General features: G+C 38.6%; 1 protein-coding gene across 7 annotated transcripts in view; it reads right to left on the reverse strand.

Moving 5' to 3' along the window:
- ppp2r5ca (protein phosphatase 2, regulatory subunit B', gamma a) overlaps nucleotides 1-22,792 on the reverse strand; it is a 179,153-nt gene that overhangs the window by 34,661 nt on the left and 121,700 nt on the right. For 6 of the 7 annotated variants that reach the window (XM_043697390.2, XM_043697388.2, XM_043697387.2 and 3 more), the window contains 4 exons: nucleotides 20,151-20,281; nucleotides 15,540-15,599; nucleotides 5,438-5,546; nucleotides 474-527 (listed from right to left, as the gene is read on the reverse strand). In XM_043697390.2, the coding sequence (XP_043553325.1) occupies nucleotides 474-527; nucleotides 5,438-5,546; nucleotides 15,540-15,599; nucleotides 20,151-20,281 (354 nt within the window). The remainder of the gene's footprint in view (nucleotides 1-473; nucleotides 528-5,437; nucleotides 5,547-15,539; nucleotides 15,600-20,150; nucleotides 20,282-22,792) is intronic. The other variant, XM_087989769.1, reaches the window with a different exon arrangement.

Consider the following 22,792-nt stretch of genomic DNA (forward strand, 5'->3'; position numbering starts at 1 on the left):
TCAAAGATAGTGGAATCAAGGGTTATGGAGATAAGGCAGGAACAGGATACTGATTAGGAATGATCAGCCATGATTATATTGAATGGCGGTGCAGGCTCGAAGGGCTGAATGGCCTACTCCTGCGTCTATTGTCTATTAGAATTGAGGATTTCTGAAAGCAGACAACAGCAAGTACAGGATAATTATTCTGTAACAAAACTACATTAATTACAATTGTTTTTTAAAACAGATTAATCAAAACTGATCAACTAAATGTAAATTTGAAATGTAAATAGATACTACGTATTTCAGAAATAATTGTAATGTTTATGAACACTTATTAATTGATAAAAGCCACACACTTCCAAAAAAATGTATTCTTCAGGACCTTCAAACAAAACAGAACTATAAATCCCTTTCTCAAAGGAATACAAGTACAAATTTAGAGACATTTTAATTAAGGTAAACACAACAGTTAATTGAGGTAAACTCACAGGTTCCGTGAGAGTGCTGTCTTTCTCCAAGAACTGCACCACACAGTATGCCAGCTGAAGAAAGGACAGAAAGCAACATGTTAAAGCACTACATTACTTTTCTTTTTTATAGCTTGGAATATACTTGAATTGTTGGATTAGTAGCTCCATTGTACCTTCTAATCAAGTAAAATAAGTGTGATTTACACTATGCTAAACCTATTTTGCATGGTGCTAATCTAGCGTCAAAAACATATCGCCATATCTGATCAATCACATTGGAGGATACAGATTTTAGTAGATGCACGAATATATGAGGATTCAATGTTGAAATAAATGAGAAGGAAATGCCCACAATGCAACATTTCTGAAATTTGAAAGACAACAAAGAATTTGCCTGCTCAATGTCAAAACCTCTCAGCGATTCTAGCACATTCTGGGCTGCTATTGGAATCAGATAAACTTCTGTTTAGTATTTATTTGTAATTCAAGTACAAGTACGATATTAGGGTGCAAATGCAGTGAGATGGGATGAAGTCGGACAGTTGGGGAGGTCCCCTTTTCATACAATCTCTACAATATAAAAACTGGCCATTCAGTCCATCGAGTCCACATCAACCCTCCAAAAAGCATCCCAACCAGACGCAACCCCCTACCCCTGAAACCCTGCATTTCCCATGGCTAATCCACCCAACCTGCACATTCCTAGACCCTATGGGGAATTTAGCATGGCCAAGCCACGTAATATGCTCTTCTTTAGACTGTGGGAGGAAACTAAAGTACCTGTAGGAAACTAAAGTACCTGGAGGAAACTCATGCAGACATGGAGAAAAAGTGTAAACTCCACACAGCCAGTCACCTGAGGGTGGAATTGAACCTGGGTCTTTGGCACTGTGAGGCAGTGGTGCGAGCAATTTCACCTGAGCAGATGATTTATTGCAAATTTCATTTAACTCTTTAGTTGGATATTGGAAAATAAAGATGGGTGCAGGTTATTTGGTTTCCAGTGCTACCAACTTTTGGGAACATCTAACTGCCTGGCTAATGTATAAAAGCATTTGTGCTAATCTGCAATTTACTCTGACAGGACAATGGAGTCAGACACCTAACCCAATGTTTAGGTTCCATTCTCATTTAGCAGTATAGTATATTTCTTACTGTACTTCATAGCTGCAACATCACACTGCTCAATGTGTCTAATATTTCAGCAATAAAAGCATTAATGCTTTTTGAAAATAAGTAGAGAAAAAAATCAGAAAATTCCATTAATGAATTAAATAATAGAAAACAGAAGGCGCAGAAGGAGACCATTGTGCACAGAACATCTGAAAGAGAGTTATCAAGTCAAATTCCATCTTCCAACTAACAGTCCATGACCAAAGGTTATAGCACAAGCAAATGGCTTTTTTTGGACATGAGGTGGATTTCTGTTCTAGGCACTGGGATCCACATTCCCACCTCGCTGGCGAAAAAGTACTCCAATCTTGCTGTTTAATTTTTCTATCACTTACTTTAATTACTGGTTATTGACCTCACTTAAGAGAAACAGGGTTCTTTAAATTTACTGACCATTGTAACTCATCGGATCTTGTCAAAAGAACAGCTCAAACCCAAACAGACTACATCAATGCATTAGTCTCCTTCACCTATTCTGGATACCTCCTTGAAAATAAGTTCAATCAAGTGGAATAACCTTCCTGTAACAAATAGATGATAACTGTCCTTGATTAGTTGTCTTTCCAAGTTTATGTTGTCCTTCAGCAATGCTTCCAACATCTTACTCACTACTGAGGTTAGGCTGATTGGCCTAGAATTCCATAGGTTTCCCCATCTCTCTTTTTAAAATGGACAGTACAACATTAGAATTCATGTAGCACAATATCAGTCAGCGATGACTGAAAAAATGCTAGAATTTTAAATCTTCCCTTATTTCTCTTAGCCTATGGAATATATTTCATTTGGACATGTTAATTTATCCACTTTCAAGAATTCTAAACACATTAATAACTCCAATTATACTATTCTTTTCCATTCAAATATTTCACACACCTCCACATTAAATACAATTCTGTTTCACCCTCTCACGTGTTGCGGTTATACACTTTAAGTAACTTCTGCCAATAAGACACAGGAGAATACATAACAGAAAGAATACATACGCCCATTTGCAGTTGATGCCAACAATTCCCTCTTTGGTTGAGGTTACCAAGAAGGATTCATTTTCTCAATGTCCCACCTCACCTGACCCTCAGGATAAACCACCACCAGTTGACTCTCTCTAATGAGAGCGCGCAGTTATGGTCTGGTAACATCATGGTAACTTTACTTTTGCCTTTAATGAGCAAGTTAAACTTATCCCTAAAAGCAGCGACACCAAGGCTCTATTTAGGCTAATTTGAAAGGCCAATGTAGATTCATGTTGAATTTTCCACAAATAAAAACTGATTACAAAATAAACAATTCTCCTTCGGTATATGTAATTTATAAAGTCACATCATAAACTAAGAACATTTAGCTTGTTTGTAAAGTATTTGAAAATGAAAATTCATGATAGTTTACAATATATCAGGTTACATCTATAATACACTGCCAATAATGATTATCAAGTACAGAATGATATGCAATGTATGTCATAATAATAATACATTGAAACATTGGTTCCATCAAAAATAGTGGCTTGCTGTTCAGTTCTAAAGTTGGTCCCTCCTTTAACAGAGGAAGAATTTCTGGGGACAAGTTTTACTCGATCCAACTGAAAATTCAAGTTATTGAAGTGACAATTCTACTCTATGCCGCTAGTTCCAGGAAAGAACATTTTCCAAAACAACGATTATAGCATGCAGAGACAAAGAAAATTAGATATATTAAATATATATTTAAAGATTTAACATCAAAGCATCGTCCTTTGTTTGATAGCGGAGAGATCACATTACAGTTCTGTAATAGGTAATGGGTTGATAAAGTTTGATTTAGCTTTATTGTCATATGTACTTACATGAGTATAGTAAAAAGTTTACAAGTCACCATTTACAATGCCATCTTTAGTACAAACGTACCTAGATACAGGTTCTTAAGGACAAATTATTAGGAAAAAAATAAGAAAGATAAAAAAAAGTCATCCAGCATAACAGACTTTTGCACCATCTTTGGTACAAAAGTATAAAACCATCGCAATAGATTAGAATAACAATCTTTCTAAACCAGTCTGTGCAGGCCCTAGCTGCACAGGGCAGGAAGTAAGAAGAAAGGAGGAGGAGAAAACATACTAAGAGAAAAGATGGAAAAGAAACAGCCGGGGTGTACGAGCTGGAGCTGACGAGTCCTACTCTGCCCCATCTTTAAGTATGCTTATTAAGGTAGATAAGTCTGTTTCTGCTAATAACCACATTGTGACTCAGTGTGGATATTACATCAAAAAACCTGGTTTTGCGTATTCTACTAAAGTGAACCAGTGGTCATCTGTATAATATCCCTGATGTACAACTTCAAGTTTGGCTGTAGGGATAAAGCTACAAGTGAGAAAGCTACAGATCAAAACAGATAGATAATAAAATAAATAGTAAAAGTCTTTTGATAAAATTGATATCAGCTTTTAACTTGGAAAGTTAGTACAAAATAATTGAAAACTTACACTGAACTATTTCACATAAAAGATAATTCAGTAGGATGTTTGAGCACTAAGTTCACAAAAGATATGAAAATTAGTGGGGTGGTATACAGTGAGGGGGATAGTCTCAGACTATAGGAGGGTATAGATCGGCTGATAAGTGGCAAATGGAATTCAATTTGGACAAGTGTGAGGTGATGGACTTAGACAGGGTAACAAGTCAGGGGAATACATGATGAGTAGTAGAACCCTGTGAAGTACCAAGGATCAGAGGGACCTTGGTGTGCATGTCCACCAGTCCCTTAAAAGTATCAAGAGAGGCAGATGTAAAGGCAAATACTTAGCTTTATCAGACGAGGCATAGAGGTTAAGAAGAGGTAAGTTATGCTGCAACTGTATATAAAGTTAGTTAGACCACAGCTAGAGCACTGTGTGCAATTCTGAAATCAATATTATAGGAAGGATGTGATTACACAGGGGAGGTTTACCACCTGCTACCTGGGCTGGAGAGTTTTAGTTATGAAGAGAAATTGGATGGACTGGGGTGTTTTCCTTGGAGCACAGGAGACTGTGGAGGACATAACTGAGATATATAAAATTATGGAGGGCATAAACAGGGTAGGTAGGAATAAACATTTTCTCTTGATAGAGGGTTCAGTGACCTGGGGGCATGGATTTAAGGTAACGGACAGGAAGTTTAGAGGGGATACAAGGAAAATGTTTTTCATCCGGAGGGTGGTGAGAATCTGGAACACTGCCTATAGATGCAGAAACCCTCATAACATTCAGGCAGCATTTAGATGTGCACATGATGCAAAGGCATACAATAGGCCATGTCCTGGAAAATGCAATTAGAATAGGTAGGTGTTTATTTTTCACTGGTGCAAACCTGATGGGACATTTTCTGTTCTGTAGATCGCTATGATCAAGATTCTATAAGTGAGTTAATGGAAAAGGCCAGAAAAGGCAATAGTCAGAAAATGGGCTGCACAGACAACAGGGTGCACATCTGAAGGAAGGGAACATTCCGAGAACGGGATATCCTACCAGCTGTAGGACTTTTGATCCATAATAACTATAAGTTCTAATGGCTGTTTTCTATAAAAACATTTAAAGTTAAGGTGGTTGGTGCGGTTGCTGTCAGGATACAATATTGTAATTCTTCCCAGTTTTCCTGGGAAGGACCAACTTTAACTATGAAATATTCAACTACCATATTTTGCATTGGAACTCATGCTGCAATAAATTGAATTATGACTAACCTCATTAAATAAACTAGATCAATGCTTTTGAAGTAATTCAGAAATAGCTATTCAAATTTCAACTTCACTTATTTTTTTAAAAGTCAGTTTCCACAAATTATGAACTTAATATTTACCTGTGGATGATAGACACTGAGAGATTTGACTTTGTGGAGTGGCAACAATACTTTCAGCAAGAAAACTTTGTGCTCTTCTTTTAGTGGCAAGGCAAATCCATTAATAATGCTACAGCAAGAAGAAACAAACATTAGCCAATGATGTACTCACACTACTTATCTACTTCAAACACTTGTAACAAAAACCGGCTTCTAGCAAATCTGCAGATGTGTTGAAGATCAGTTGTTACTAGGGCAGCCTTCCATAATTATGTACAATTAGTCACAGAACTTAATCTGCAGCTGGAGGGATTTTGGTTTAATAGTCATTAAGCTGGAGACTGTGTCATGTATGAAGGGAGAAATTTCATGGATAGTGCTTCAGGAAGTAGGACAGGGTTATCGGATTTGGTCTGTGGTCTCTGCATTTGGAGGATGCAACTGCAAGTGGATTATGTATAGGGAACTGAGAAGACAGAAGTGGAGAAACCACAGCCCTTGTGATTATCAAAGATTTGAGGTTCCTGCAGCCTGAATGGACAAAAGCTAATGCTGCAGGGCGGATGAGTGAACTGACCATGGCACTATTGCAAAGGAAGCCAATTGGGCAACATTAATAGGAATACAGAGTGATAGGACGAGACTGTAACAAGGGTAGTAGAATAATCATGGGAACTTCCATTTTCATATAAACTGGGAAAATTGTCTTCACACCAGTATAGTGAAGAAAGAATTCCTGAATGTGTATAAGACAGTATTCTAGAACCAAATAGAAAACAGGCTATTTATCCCAGTATTGAGTAACAGGATTTAGTTAATAACTTCAATGTGAAGGAATGAGTAATCATAATGTGATGGAATTTTACATTAACTTTTGATTTGTAGTGACCAAATTTTAAATAAGGGAAAAGTTGGTATAAGAGGCAAATGACTGTTGTAGATGACCATACATTATGAAGGTATGAAAGACAGGCAGTGGCTAGCATTTAAAGAATTAATACATGACCTATAATTAATTTACATTTCTTCGAAATACAAAAATCCAGCAAGCAATCCAACCATGGCTAACAGAGAAATTAATAATTGTATTAGGGCGAAGGAAAAGTCTTATGAAGTTGCCAAGAAAACAGCACATCTGAGGATCGAGAACATATTAGAATTTAGTAAAGGATGCACATTAAACTGATAAAGAAAGAGAAAACAGAATATTAAAATAAAAAGTATCTTACAAAGCTCAATGAGTTCTCTCATTTTTCTAAACTCCAGAAAGTATGGGCCTAAACTGCTCAATCTCTCTTCATAAGACAAAACCCTCCTTTCTGGAATCAATCCACTGAACCTCCTCTGAAGTGCCTCAATGCAACAACATCCCTCAAGTAAGGGGACTCAATACTCCAGGTGCAGCCTATACTTGCATACTAGTTTTATGCACTTCATATTTCTCACTTTTTAACTATGGCTGGCAATTTACAAAAATACGTAGCAGAATTTTCAATTAGAGGAAAAAAATCCTAAATTTGTTTTAGCAAGTTGAATTGTTCAACTGGTTCATTTACTTATTGTTCTGTCAAGCAATTTTCATTGATTATAGTTTTTTGTTACAGATCTGCTTCCTTTTTGACTTCTATATTCTTAAAAAAACCCTTCAATTCTGAATTTGAGCTAAATTAACAAAACGTGGCAGTAAAACAAAAGTGTGCAACAGGAAGTAATGACAAATAAAATATGTCAACACAGAATTTTATATACTTCTAGCACCTCTCTCATATTGAGCAAGACAGACCTAACACATGGTAAAAGCAGAAGTAGGCCATTCAACCCCTCACTAGTGGCCTGCCATTCAGTATGATAATGGCTGATCATGGAGCTCAATACCCTAATCCTACCCACCTCTTGATCCCTTTAGCCATAAGAGCTATATCTACCTCTTTCTTGAAATCACAATGCTTTGGCCTCAGCCACTTTCTGTCAGTGAATTCCACAGGCTCACAACTTTCTGAAGTAAAGATATTTCTCCTGAACTCACTCCTGAAAAGGTCTACCCCTTATCCTTAAACTATAACGCCTGTTTCTAATCTGTCTATTCCTGTTAGAAATTTGTAGGTTTTTAATGAGATCCCCACTCATTCTTCTAAACACCAGTGAATACAATTCTATCTGACCCAATTTCTCCCGTACGTCAATCCTGCCTTCCTAGAAATCAATTCAGTAAACCTTCAGTGCACTCACCCTACTCCAAGACCATCTTTCCTCAGCTAAGGAGACCAAAACTGCATGCAATATTGCAGGTGTGGCCTCACCAGTGCCCTGTATAATTGCAGCAAGACATCCTTGTTCCTGAACTCGAATCCTCTTGCGATGAAGGTCAGCATGCAATTTGCCTTCTTTACTGCCTGATTCACCTGAGCACTTACTTATGGTAACTCTCAACATCTCTGCCTACCTCCCATAACCTTTAACGCTGAAGTCAAACAAAAATCGAACTTACTCAGCAATTAACATTCACTCAGTGACCCAGCCTACATTGGTCACTGGAGGATAGAATTCCAAACATGAACAATGCTCAGAAGAAACTGCACATCACCATTTGAAATAAGAGATTCACAATCTGAAACTGGACCATCTAGTTCTGGAATCGCCATGAAAACATTCTCTCACTATTTACGTTGTCAAACCCCCTTAGAATCAGTAGGATCACCTTGCCTGTAAACACCAATAAGGACTGATCCAACCTATTTAACATTTCATCATAAGTCAACTCTTTCATTGCAGGAATACGAAGAACAGGAGCATAACAGGCTGCAGGTGTTGAAACAGAACAAGGAAAAGGATAAAGATGAAATTGAAAGGGAATTAGAAAAGATGTACAAATTGAGTGCAGAAAATTGCAGAGACTGGCAAAGCATAGGAATGAAAAAAGCAGAGGGAGGCAAACTGAAATGGGAATTTATTTATATTGAAAATAGAAAATATGCTATGGCCACAATCAAAAGATCTGTAATTTTTATATGTACAAGTCATCTTATTGCTAAATTTTACTCTGCTTTTTTGTTTCCCTCTTGTATTTGTCCTACTTTGTCTTTTATTCTATTTTCCTTTTAGAAGACAGACAGATGCTTTGGGGTAGTTTGAGTTAGTGCTACAATACTGAATATTGCACTTGCATAAATTTCTCCGGGTCATATCAATAGGTTGTGTTCCAATTGCACAAGGAATTTTGTCACAGCTTCTTGGTGAATGTCAGAGTGCATGGTGATTTAGAAGAGTCTAAATAGCAGGTTGGTAATGAAAACAAAGCAAATGGACTTCCAGACTGTTTGTCTGATGTCATACAGGAAACTTGACAGAATGGCAAGCTGCATCAGCCGTAGGAATACCGAAATGCAGCAGAGCCATGAAGAAGGTGGATCCTTTAAGAGGCTTTAGGGAAATGCTGGCATGTCTATTTGGCTAGAGTCTATTGCTCAGAGGCCAAACTGAGTGTAGGATGGAATTTTCAGGGCTATGCCAGGATATCTGGGGAGAAACAATACACAAAAAATAAAAATTAGGGTTAAAAGTGTAGCGAGAGAAAAGGTGACATAATGGAACCTAAATAACCTGGAAGATGAAGCATGAATAAGAACTGGAGTGGCTTTGGGATCAGAGGCAGAAACAACACTAAAGATAAAACACTAATTCATGTTGGCTCAGAGTTGGAAATCAGGCAGATGTTTTAACATAAAGGGAGTAACCCAAGGAACAAGCAATATATTACAAAACAAAATTCCTTGAAATGAGGTGATTGCTAATGTTACACTCCTTCCTTATAATTAAGGACATCAAATATCAAACAATATGCCTAAAACCGCCTCCATCCATTAATTGTTGAGATAGTTATAAAAGATAATCTTTCCTGTACCTGTTTTGACACTAAAGAAATACTTTGCTAATTGGACATTTTTCTAAAACAGCAATTTGGCTCTTTTATGAATTGTTCTGAAGGCTTTCATCTTCAATAAAGCTCATGTTACTCATTCTTACTTAGGTATGAAACAGGAATGCACTGCACTAAAAAGATGCCAAACTGATGCATGACTGAAGTCTTCAGACACTATGTGAGAATAATTATTAAGAATTTTGCACTATTGTCCATTTGCAAAACAAGTTAACATCCCATCATAGTGATAATAACATACATTGAATCTTCAATTATAATTTAAGAAATCAAAGAGATATAAACAAAATCTGATAATGAGACACAAACTGATTTTTGGAATTACAATTGGGTGCTGTCACTTTTATTCTTTCAAACAGTCTTTTGCTTTCAGTTAGAGTGAAGTTCAATGTTTTAATTAATTTTCTTTATACTTACACAAGTTTGAGTGTCCAATTTATTTTTAACAAGGAAGCAAACACAAGCATATAATTTGGAAACAAAAACTATTTCAGAAAGGTCAGTGCAAAGCACCCAGCCGATCAAAAAAAAGGCTTATAATAAAATATATTCTGAATAGATTATAATAATTCAACTCTTGGAAATAAGCTTTAAGGTTAGTACTTTCCTGTTAACATTTCACCAGTGTAGATCATTAATCTCTTTTGTTATAAAACTGTAGCTTGGAATATAGTAGAACATTACTTTTTCTAAATTGACTGTGTTCAAATATACATAGGATGCATCGCCCAGACGTAATATGCAATTACCCTGACCATTACTGTTTGTGTTATTGTCTGAGCATGTGTGGGAATTTGGAAAGCATTCTCATTGGAAATAAAATTCAGAAATAATATATGCAATTATCATAACCATTCAGTCACCTAAATGTTATGTTCCAGAAAATGGGAAAACTGCAAACATTACATCTCTATCTAAAGACAGGAGCGAGACAGAAATCAGAAACATAGGCAGTTAGTCTAAAATCTATCATTGGAAAAATACTAGAATTCATTTTTAAGGCATTTTAGAAAATCATATTTGAATCGGCAGAGTCAGATGAAGGGCAAAGTGTGTGAGAATCAGAGTTTTTTGTGCAAGTCACAATCAGGATGGACAAAGGGGTCCATGATGCTGCTTATTTGCATTTCCAAAACGTATTTACAACAAGGTTCCACATTATATGTCACTACACATGATTAGAGCTTGCCTAACTACCAGGAAACAGAGTTGTGACAATTGTTCACTTTCAGAATGACAAATAGTAATGCTGGTGTGCCAGAGGAATCAGCACTGGGATCTCAAATATTTATAACCTATATCAATGACACGGACAAAGGGATACCGTATTGTAGCCAAACTTAATAATGATACAATCATAGGTAGGAAAGGGATGAATTTGCAAAGGAATACAGATTAATTAAGTGAGTGAGGAAAATTGGTGGATGGACTATAAGATAGGAAAATATAAGATTGTTCACTTTGGCAGGAAGAATAGAGATGTAGATCAAAATTGTTAATTGAATTTATTAAATTCTTCAATGGAAAGAGACTACAGAATGTGGTAGTACAGAGAGATCTGGGTGTTCTTGTATATCTCAAAACAAAAGCAGACAGGTGCAAGCACTAATTAAGAAGTCAAATGAAATATTGGTCTTTATTATAAGAGAGATAGAATATAAAGGTAGGGAAATCTTGCTACAACTGTGCAAAGAATTGGTGAGATCACACCTACGGAGCACTAGTACAGTTTTGGTCTCTTTTTTGAAGGAAGAATAGATTTATATTGGAAGCAGTACAGAGATCAGTCACTAGATTCTTGCAAGGTAAGTTTGAACAGACTGGGCCTATTTGCTTTGGTGTTGAGAAGAATGAGGGCAATTTAATTGGGGCTGTTTAGCTCAGTTGGCTGGATGGCTAGATTGCAATATGAAGTTGATGGCAAAAGTACGGGCTCAATTCCTGTACCAGCTGAGGTTACCATGAGGTTACAATCTTCATATCCTCCCAACCTTTCCCTCTCACCCGAGCATGGTGACCCTCAGGTTAAACAACCATCAGTCTCCTCTCTCAAATGAGACAGCAGTCCCAGAGGAGTATGGTGACTTTACCTTAATCTAATTGAAGCATAAGTTTCTGATGGATCTTGATGTCAACAAGATATATTTTCCCTTTTGAGGGCAATCTAGAAAAATAAGGTTAGCTGTACACAGAAGGGGTCAGCTATTGGATAATTGTACTTGCAAAAATGAAAACACACTGACTGATACTGATGAAAGGAATGTGGGGCTTATAGAGTTGGAAGCTATTCATTTGTAATGTCTCATTTCAAAATTAAATCTAACGTGAAAAAATATGGATTTTCACCATTCTTCAATTGATTGGAAGAAATTGAACAGGCACAGATTAAAAGTAATGAGGTCTACCATTTAAGAGGGAGATGAGGTGGAATTTTTTCCTGAGTGTAGTTGGTCTGTGGAATTCTGTTCCCCAGAGAGCAGTGGATCAATCTGCCAGATATATGAATCATCACTGAATTTATAGACCAGTAAGCCTTACTTCAGTTGTTGGTAAAGTGTTGGAAAAGGTTATAAGAGATAGGATTTATAATCATCTAGAAAATAATAATTTGATTAGGGATAGTCAGCACGGTTTTGTGAAGGGTAGGTCGTGCCTCACAAACTTTATTGAGAAGGTGACCAAACAGATAGATGAGAGTAAACTGGTTGAAGTGGTGTATATGGATTTCAGCAAGGTGTTCGATAAGATTCCCCACAGTAGGCTATTGTACAAAATGCGGAAGAATGGGATTGTGGGAGATATAGGAGTTTGGATCAGTAATTGGCTTGCTGAAAGAAGACAGAAGGTGGTGGTTGATGGGAAATGTTCAACCTGGAGTCCAGTTACTAGTGGTGTACCACAAGGGTCGGTGTTGGGTCCACTGCTGTTAGTCATTTTTGTAAATGACCTGATGAGGGCGTAGAAGGGTGGGTTACTAAGTTTGCAGATGACACGAAGATCGGTGGAGTTGCGGATAGTGATGAAGGATGTTGTAGGTTACAGAGACATAGATAAGCTGCAGAACTGGGCTGAGAGGTGGCAAATGGAGTTTAATGCGGACAAATGTGAGGTGATTCACTTTGGTCGGAGTAACCGGACTGCAAAGTACTGGGCTAATGGTAAGATTCTGTAGATGAGCAGAGAGATCTCGGTGTCCAGGTACACAGATCCTTGAAAGTTGCCACCTAGGTTGACAGGGTTGTTAAGGAGGCATATAGTGTTTTAGCTTTCAAAGTTTGTGAGAAGATTTGTAGCTCGGGTGCTCGTTGTTGTGATTCTGTTCGCCGAGCTGGGAATTTGTGTTGCAGACATTTCGTCTCCTATCTAGGTGACATCCTCAGTGCTTGGGAGCCTCCTATGAAGCGCTTCTGTGATGTTTCGTCCGGCATTTATAGTGATTTGTATCTGCTGCTTCCGGTTGTCAGTTCCAGCTGTCCGCTGCAGTGGCCGGTATATTGGGTCCAGGTCGATGTGCTTATTGATTGAATCTGTGGATGAATGCCATGCCTCTAGGAATTCCCTGGCTGTTCTCTGTTTGGCTTGTCCTATAATAGTGGTGGTGTCCCAGTCAAATTCATGTTGCTTGTCATCTGAGTGTGTGGCTACTAAGGATAGCTGGTCGTGTCGTTTCGTGGCTAGTTGGTGTTCATGGATGCGGATCGTTAGCTGTCTTCCTGTTTGTCCTATGTAGTGTTTTGTGCAGTCCTTGCATGGGATTTTGTACACTACATTGGTTTTGCTCATGCTGGGTATCGGGTCCTTCGTCCTGGTGAGTTGTTGTCTGAGAGTGGCTGTTGGTTTGTATGCTGTTATGAATCCTAGTTGCTGCAGTAGTCTGGCTGTCAGTTCAGAAATGCTCTTGATGTATGGTAGTGTGGCTAGTCCTTTGGGTTGCGGCATGTCCTCGTTCCGTTGTCTTTCTCTTAGGCATTTCTCAACAGATGTCTAAGAGAAAGACAACGGAACGAGGACATGCCGCAACCCAAAGGACTAGCCACACTACAATACATCAAGAGCATTTCCGAACTGACAGCCAGACTACTGCGACCACTAGGACTCATAACAGCACACAAACCAACAGCCACTCTCAGACAACAACTCACCAGGACGAAGGACCCGATACCCAGCATGAGCAAAACCAATGTAGTGTACAAAATCCCATGCACAAAACACTACATAGGACAAACAGGAAGACAGCTAACGATCCGCATCCATGAACACCAACTAGCCACGAAACGACACGACCAGCTATCCTTAGTAGCCACACACTCAGATGACAAGCAACATGAATTCGACTGGGACAACACCACTATTATAGGACAAGCCAAACAGAGAACAGCCAGGGAATTCCTAGAGGCATGGCATTCATCCACAGATTCAATCAATAAGCACATCGACCTGGACCCAATATACCGGCCACTGCAGCAGACAGCTGGAACTGACAACCGGAAGCGGCAGATACAAATCACTATAAATGCCGGAGGAAACATCACAGAAGCGCTTCACAGGAGGCTCCCAAGCACTAAGGATGTCACCTAGACAGGGGACGAAATGTCTGCAACACAAATTCCCAGCTCGGCGAACAGAACCACAACAGTGTTTTAGCTTTCATTAATAGAAGGATCGAGTTACGGAACCAGGAGGTTATGCTACAGCTGTACAAAACTCTGGTGCTGCCGCACTTGGGAGTATTGTGTATAGTCCTGGTCACCGCATTATGAGGAGGATGTGGAAGCTTTGGAAAGGGTACAGAGGAGATTTACTAGGATGTTGCCTGGTATGGACGGAAGGTCTTATGAGGAAAGGGTGAGGGACTTGAGGCTGTTTTAGTTAGAGAGAAGAAGGATGAGAGGTGACTTAATAGAGACATATAAGATAATCAGAGGGTTAGATAGGGTGGACAGGGAGAGCCTTTTTCCAAGTATGTTGACGGCGAGCACGAGGGGGCATAGCTTTAAATTGAGGGGTGATAGATATAGGACAGATGTCAGAGGTAGTTTCTTTACTCAGAGAGTAGTAAGGGTATGGAATGCTTTGCCTGCAATGTTAGTAGATTCACCAACTTTAAGTACATTTAAGTCGTCATTGGACAAGCATATGGACGTACATGGAATAGTGTTGGTTAGATGGGTTCAGATTGTTATGACAGGTCAGCGCAACATCAAGGGCCGAAGGACCTGCACTGCGCTGTAATGTTCTATGTTCTATGTTGCAATTTACAACATCAAATCTCATCACTTTTTTGGGAAATACAACTGAAATAATGGGCACGGTACCAGCCACAACCTGCCAACCAGTATTGTGTTTTTAATTATAGAGTATGCATAATTCACATGTATTGCTATTCTACCCTTCACTTAAAAAAACATCTCATACATAGGTTGCATATAAAATTAAAAAGTACTTAGAGAACTGGATGTTAGTATTCAATGTTCAACTCCTCACCCAAGGAATACAAAATGGTATAAAATTCAACAGTAGCAAGTTTTATTTCAGTTTCTATTTTCAACTATTTCAAATGTATGTGCTTGCTCTTCAGTTTTAATTTTTTTTTCTTCCTTCCCCTTCTCAAGAAAGCATGTTTACATACTTTGGGATAGCTTTCTAAACTCTCATGTAAATTTTAATTTAGAAATATTTTATAAATCTCTCAGAATACATCCTCTAGTATTAAGCATCAACTTTACCATTTTAAAGATGTTAAAATCACTTGTATTTCCTGTGACTTTCAGCCTTCTTGACTACCTCTGCATGAAATATAATGCAGTTACTTGCTGTTTAACTGATTTGTAATGCTTTAAAGATCTTATCTACATTTAAGTGCAGAATATCTTTTTTAATATAAACACCTACTGGAATAATAAACCTCACCAGAAGCACATATATACTTAAATGCATTACCACATGGGAGCAAAACAAGTACATGCAACCTAGTTACATTTCCTTTTGATACACCACAGACCTATTTTTAAATATTATACTCAAACAAACTGTGATCACATGCACACTCTCTTCTGATAGTTATGGTGATCATAATCAATACTTTAACTCAATGTTCTTTGAAAAAACATAAGTATATTAATGTCAATTGTCATTTTAAATTTCAGAATAACTCCATATTGCTTGAAGAAAATAGCAATTACTCACCTTCCCAAAATTTCCAACAATTCTGCTATACCATTGTGATGCTCAGTTTCATAAATAAACCTAAGACCAATGAATTATAATATATTCAGTATAGAATCAAACTTAATCCTATTAACTAAACATTCAAGCTAGAACAGCAATAGAGAATTATACAATTATGAATTATACTTGCACATAAAGTTTATTCTAGAAATTAAGTTCAGAGGTCCAATTTCACCATGCAAGTAGGGAAACTGAAATTAATTATTATTTGAATGGGAAGTCAACCAGTTGTGAAAATGATCAACTTATAATAATATAATACCTTTAACATATTGGAACATGCCAAGGCATTCTCTACAGGACATGAGAAATATAACACTGAGCTACATTATGAGTAGAATCTTGCTGATGCATCGCTCATGCCATCACTCATTTATACCTCTCAATCGTCGATTCTCTTCACTCTCAAATGCCTGTCTAGCTTTCACATAAATGAATCTATATTATTTACTTCAACCACAGGCTGGAACTTTTTTCCACTGGAGCATAGGAGATTGAGGTGACCTGATAGACGTTTATAACATAATCAGAGGTATAGATAGTGTTGATGGCAGTTATCTTTTCCCTAAGATGGGCAATTTCAAGACCTGGGGGTACATTTTTTGGGTGAGAGAAGAGATTTAAATAAAGACTAAAGGCAAATTTTGTTTTAACCAGAGGATGGTTCGCGTGTGGAATGAATTTCCTCAGGAAGTGGTGGATGCGGGTACAATTACAATGTTTAGAAGACATTTAGATGGATATACGAATAGGAAATGTTTGGAGGGATATGAGCCAGGACTGGGCAGATGGGACTGGTTTAGTTTGGGATTACGTTTGCCATAGACTAGTTGGATCGAAGGGTCTGTTTCCGTGCTCCATGACATTTCCCGTGGCAGCAAGTTCCACGCTCACTATCTTTGGGTTGAGAAATTTCTTCTGCATTTGCAATTGGATTACTTGGCAACTCTTGGGCAGCATGGTGGCACAGTGGTTAGCACTGCTGCCTCACAGCACTAGGGACCCAGGCCCTTGAGCAAATGTCTATGTGGAGTCTGCATATTCTCCCAATGTCTGCGTGGGTTTCTTCCCACAGTCTAAAGATATCCAGGTTAATTGGATTGGCCATGCTCAGTTGTCCACAGTGTCCAGGTTAGGTGGGTTAGCCATCGGAAATGTAAGGCAATGGGATAGGTCTGGGTGGGATGCTCTTCAAAGGGTCAGTGCAGACTTGATGGACCAAATGGCCTCTTTCTGCACTTTAGGTACTCAGTGAGTCTATGAAACTCTTAATACTGATAGCCTCTAATTACCACAAGAAATATACACTCTATCAAATCTTTTAAGATATCTACTAAGAAAAACTAAGGGAAAACGCCTGTTGATCCATGACCAACCACACTTAAATGTTAGAACAGCATTCTCTCATATTGTTTCTAATCTGAAGAACACAAGGTCACAGAGTGCATGCCAGGTTAAGGACTTCAAACTTTGCCATTAAGGGCACCTTTATTGTACCAGCACAGAGTCCCGAAGGGTAGGGTTCACAGAATGAAACTGAGGTAACCAATATATGCGCCCACGTACTGTCAAACATATTGGATAGCACTATCAGAAGTGGATTCAGCGCAAAACTACAAGATAAAACCCGGTCTCCACTGTATTGTGCCATTACCACTGTAAGTGGGATAGCGCAAAGAAAAATTTACATCTGAAATTAGATACGAACCCGGCTGTAGGTGAACCAAATATGGCCACATCCTGACTTGCTACATTCCCGAATCCTTGATTACAATCCAAGCTAGAAGACCAATAATGGTTCAATGTAGAGTGTAAGAAAATCTACCAGGAGCAGTATCATCATAACAGCCTTGAATCCAAGCACTTTAAATGAGGAAGCAGAACGTCAGTAAAAGGAGGAAGAAAAAGGAAGCAAATCCTACACTTTGGGTTCTACTACCTCATGGAATGTCCTACTGCAGGTGTTCAAAGATCTGAAGATTTGGAATTGACTAGTTCTGTGCCATGGAGATACATGGCAGAGACTTGCATCCGAGCAGATGCTATTCTCAAATTGAGGAAGAGCTGATGATGCAGAGCTTCGTACTACATATGACTTAAAATAAGATATTATACAGTGCAACATGCACGTCAAACACCAGAAGTTATAGCCTACATAAACATCTAAATGGTTCTGCAACCAACAGATCCGAGGAAAATTCTATTGCTATCACATCACAACAAGAGTTGTGGCAATCAACCATGAAACAATCAAGAGAAAGCTTCATGAACATCCTCAGTCAGAGTGGAGCCCAGGATGCAATTCAATATAGAGGGGTGAAGTGCTTGCATCTAGCTTTGAATAGATGATCCTACTGTTTCCTTTCAATAGTTCCATTATAAATATTACATATATTGACTTAATTAGTTTACTAAATTTTACATTAAGTAACTTACTGCATTGAAAACTGCAAAAGACTCAAAATCCCATCTAAAATGTTGAAGACGTAGATAAAAGTAGCCACTCTCCCAGCCAAGCTGCTCTGATACAACTATGACATAATGCTGAAGATTGCCTAGGTATGTCCGAGATCCATGCTTGTGTGTTATATATAGATAAAAAAACTGCATGATTGTCAGCACATCAGCCTTCTCAATCAGTAAAGCAATGCAAGTCATCAATAATGCTGTCAAATTAACTATAGTCACCAATATCCTGCTTAATTCTCAGATTAAGTTCTGCTTGAATCATTCTATTTCAAATCTTATCAAACGCTTAACCTAGACATGACACGAGCTGGATGCCGGGAGGAATGTATTCTGTATGGAGGAATGTTATTTGACCAAGTATGTCGAACAAAAGCGAAATCAAAGAGGACTAGATTCTTACTGATGATCACTGTAGTTGGCAGAGGACAGTCATCCATAGCCTCAGCACAATTATGCACAAATTCCTCAGATAAGTGTGCATCCAATCAATTCACTTGTTTTATTAGATGATTTTTAATCCAAAATAAAGCTGATTTCATAATGTTTAGCACCAATCACAAATTTTCCAATAGTAAACCATTTTTGCCAGGAATCATAGAATCCCTACAGTACAGGTAGAGGTCATTTGGCTCAGAGTCTGCACTCGCCCTCTGAACAACATCCCACCCTATTCCCATAACTCCACATTAACCATGGCTAATTCACATAACCAACACATCCCTAAATTCTACAAGACAATTTTGCATGGTCAATTCACCTAACCTGAACTATGGGAGGAAACTCGAGCACCTGGCAGAAACCAAAACAGACAGAGGTGGAATGTGCAAACTTCACAAGGTTGGAATTGAACTGAGAGGCAGCAGAGCCACTGTACTACCACCAGATGGAATTCTGAGTTGGGCTGATAAACAGCAAGTAAACATTTTCAGCACAAGTAATAGAGGAAGTCCGAATGTATCTTCATGATTTTCAATGGTATCAACACCTTGGACCCCTCAGAAATCAGAAACCAGAAACCAAACCAGTCTTGTCATGTCATTATGATGTAACAAGAGCAACAGTACAATAATTCACCTTTACATTTCTAAAAATCTCTCCACATCTACAACACCACTTAGGAAAGTGATGGAATATCTGTTGCGCATCTGGCTAAGATCAGCTGCAACACTACTCAAAATAAGCAATATCATACAACACAGTACTGTTTGTTTGTTCAACGCCTCCCACTACTGGCACTTTGTAGCTGCATTATACGTGATCAACAGGTGGCACCTCTCTCTCTCCCATAATCTCCACAATTGGATTATAAAAGTGATAATGGTGATAATATTCTTGCTGCATTAAGTCACATTCAACTAGTATACCTACTGCTGCTAATTAACATCCTAAAATACTCTACCCACCCCTGTGGATCCCAGAATACTCTATCCACCATCATCATAGGACAAAACCCACCACGACCTCTGCAATGTAATTACAGATGGATAATAATTGTGGTCATGTATAGTCCACACCCCAAGATTAAAAGCAAAAGTCAGATTATACTGTGTGTGCTTTATTCAATTCTGCAAAATGCAAAGGAGCTTTAAAGCAGAGAAAGAAAATCAGAAGAGACAAGTTGATTTATGATATTGGACAACTGTGGCATTAGGAAACAATGGGCTTTAGAGTCTTGAAAGCCATATTAGAGGTATATAATAAGTTCAGAGAAAAATCTTTTAGGCTGAAACACTTGCAGAAGGAGCTCATTTCAGACTACAACCACTAGCAAGTTTCTTTTCAGAGTACGAGAAGCGATACAATAAAGTTTCAACTTTGATCTCCAGCATCTGCAGACCTCACTTTCTCCTCTTTTCAGAGTAATAAAGACATGAAAATTCTGGGATTGCTCAATGAACAGTTGAATTTTCTGATGGCAGGAAAAGGAATGCCACATAGCTTACATGCCCAGAAGTGTCCAAAGATGGGTGGAACAGATATGTTTTAACCTCTTAAGCATTCGAACAAATTGGGATTCTGATTTTAAAGATTACCCACTAGATGCCCAATTACTAATTAAAAATATGGAATACAAATTTACACAAGTTTTCAGTCACACACCTATAAAATATATTATTGATTTGTTTTCTGATATAAGCCCTTAGGCCCAAGAATTTTCCATAGATACGATGCAGAGTTGTTTTCAAGAAGTCTCGCTCACGTGGATCTTCACTGTCAAATAATTCTAATAGCTGTTGAAAAGAAAAAGTTAAAGTTAGATTGAAAGTTTATATATACATATGCACAATCCTGGCTAGGTAAGAACTATAACTTTCATTGGTTGAAAATGTTTGACAAATAAACAGTTCAGAATATCTTGGTTTTGGAGGCAGTTTGTGGCCACCCTTCAGAAGACTTGTCATTCTCTTCAAATTATTCATAATATTTCTTTTCTTACTAACACCAAACTACACAGCCAACAAATCTGACATGTCAAAGGTTGTACAATTGATGCAAATTCATCAGGTTGATCATAATCATGTAAATATTTAATTAAACAAAAAAAATGAAACTCCTATTGGGCAGTTGTCGCATTCCTGACTCTGGGCCAAACAGCCTGGATTCAAACAATAACTGCCATAGTGTTAAAGGTTTGGATGGTGAAGAATTTGTTAAATCCATTCAAGAAAACTTTCTTTATCAATATATAAATATTCCTTCTCTTGGGAAGGAAGGCAAAGCAAGTATTAGTGGGGGAACATTTTGGGACAAATGATCATATTACTAGTAGTTTTAAAAGAGTTATGGAAAAGAATAAGTCATCTATAAAAGTTCTTAATTGGAATAAGGCAAATTTTAAGGGTATGAAACAAGAATTTTCAACAACAGATTGGAGTAGATTGTTCACAAGTAAAGGAACAACTGACGAGTGGGAGGCTTTCAAAATTGTGATAACTAGAGTTCAGAAGCATTATGTTCCTGTTAGAGTGAAAGGCAAGGCTGGTAAGATTAGGGAACAATGGATGAATATTAGATATACAGTTGAGATCAGTTGAATCTCATGAAGAGTATAGAGTGTGCAGAGGTATTGTTAAGGAGGACATCAGGAAGGCAAAGAGGAGATATGAGATAGCCTTGGTGGATAAGGTTAAAAAGAAACCAAAAAGATTCTGTAAATACATTAAGAGCAAGACAGCAACTAGAGAGAGAGTCGGATCCCTTAAAGATCAACAACATTGTCTTTGTGTTGAACCTCAGAAGATGGGAGAGATATTAAATGAATAAAGCTAGGACAGACAGAGTCGTCATCTCTGGGTTGTTGCCGGTGCCACGTGACAGTGAGGCAAGGAATAGTGAGAGTGTGCAGTTGAACACGTGGCTGCAAGGATGGTATAGGAGGGAGGGCTTCAGGTATTTGGACAATTGGACTGCATTCTGGGGAAGGTGGGACCTGTACAAGCAGGACGGGTTGCACCTGAACCAGAAGGGCACCAATATCCTGGGGGGTAGGTTCGCGTTCGCTAGCACTCTTCGGGGTGGTTTAAACTAATTTGGCAGGGGGATGGGATCCGGACTTGTAGTCCAGCAAGTAGGCTAGCTGTTTGTCAGGATGTCTAAGAATGTAGGGAGGCTGTGAAGAAGGTAGCACTGACAGGGAATACTTGCGGACACAGAGATGGGTTCAAGTGCATATACTTCAATGCAAGGAGTATCAGAAATAAGGTGGGTGAACTTAAGGCGTGGATCGGTACCTGGGACTACGATGTTGTGGCCATCACGGAAACGTGGATAGAAGAGGGACAGGAATGGTTGTTGGAGGTTCCTGGTTACAGATGTTTCAGTAAGATTAGGGAGGGTGGTAAAAAAGGAGGGGGGGTGACGTTGCTAATTAGAAATGGTATAACGGCTGCAGAAAGGCAGTTCGAGGGGGATCTGCCTTTGGAGGTAGTATGGGCTGAAGTCAGAAATAGGAAAGGTGCAGTCACCTTGTTGGGTGTTTACTATAGGCCCCCCAATAGCAGCAGAGATGTGGAGAAACAGATTGGGAAACAGATTTTGGAAAGGTGCAGAAGCCACAGGGTAGTAGTCATGGGCGATTTCAACTTCCCAAATATTGATTGGAAGCTCTTTAGATCAAGTAGAGTGGATGGGGCGGTGTTTGCGCAGTGTGTCCAGGAAGCTTTTCTAACTCAGTATGTAGATTGCCCGACCAGAAGGGAGGCCATATTGGATTTGGTACTCAGTAATGAACCGGGACAAGTGATGGGCTTGTTAGTGGGTGAACATTTTGGTGATGGTGACCACAATTCTGTGACTTTCACCTTGGTTATGGAGAGAGATAGGTGCGTGCAACAGGGTAGGTTTTACAATTGGGGGAAGGGTAATTACGATGCTGTAAGACAGGATCTGAGGAGCATAAGTTGGGAGCATAGGCTGTCAGGGAAGGATGTCGTGGAAATGTGGAACTTTTTCAAGGAACAGATACGACGTGTCCTTGATATGTATGTACCTGTCAGGCAGGAAAGAAATGGTCGTGTGAGGGAACCTTGGTTGACGAGGTAGGTTGAATGTCTTGTAAAGAGGAAGAAGGAGGCTTACATAAGGTTGAGGAAACAGGGTTCAGACAGAGCAGTGGAGGGATACAGGATAGCCAGAAGGGACCTGAAGAAAGGGATTAGGAGAGCTAAGAGAGGGCATGAAAAATCTTTGGCGGATAGGATCAAGGATAACCCAAAGGCATTTTATGTGTATGTGAGAAACAT

The sequence above is a fragment of the Chiloscyllium plagiosum genome, unplaced genomic scaffold (assembly GCF_037043375.1).
Source record: "Chiloscyllium plagiosum isolate Xiang-an unplaced genomic scaffold, Cpla_swu_hap1 HiC_scaffold_8, whole genome shotgun sequence".
Taxonomy (NCBI): Eukaryota; Metazoa; Chordata; class Chondrichthyes; order Orectolobiformes; family Hemiscylliidae; genus Chiloscyllium; species Chiloscyllium plagiosum.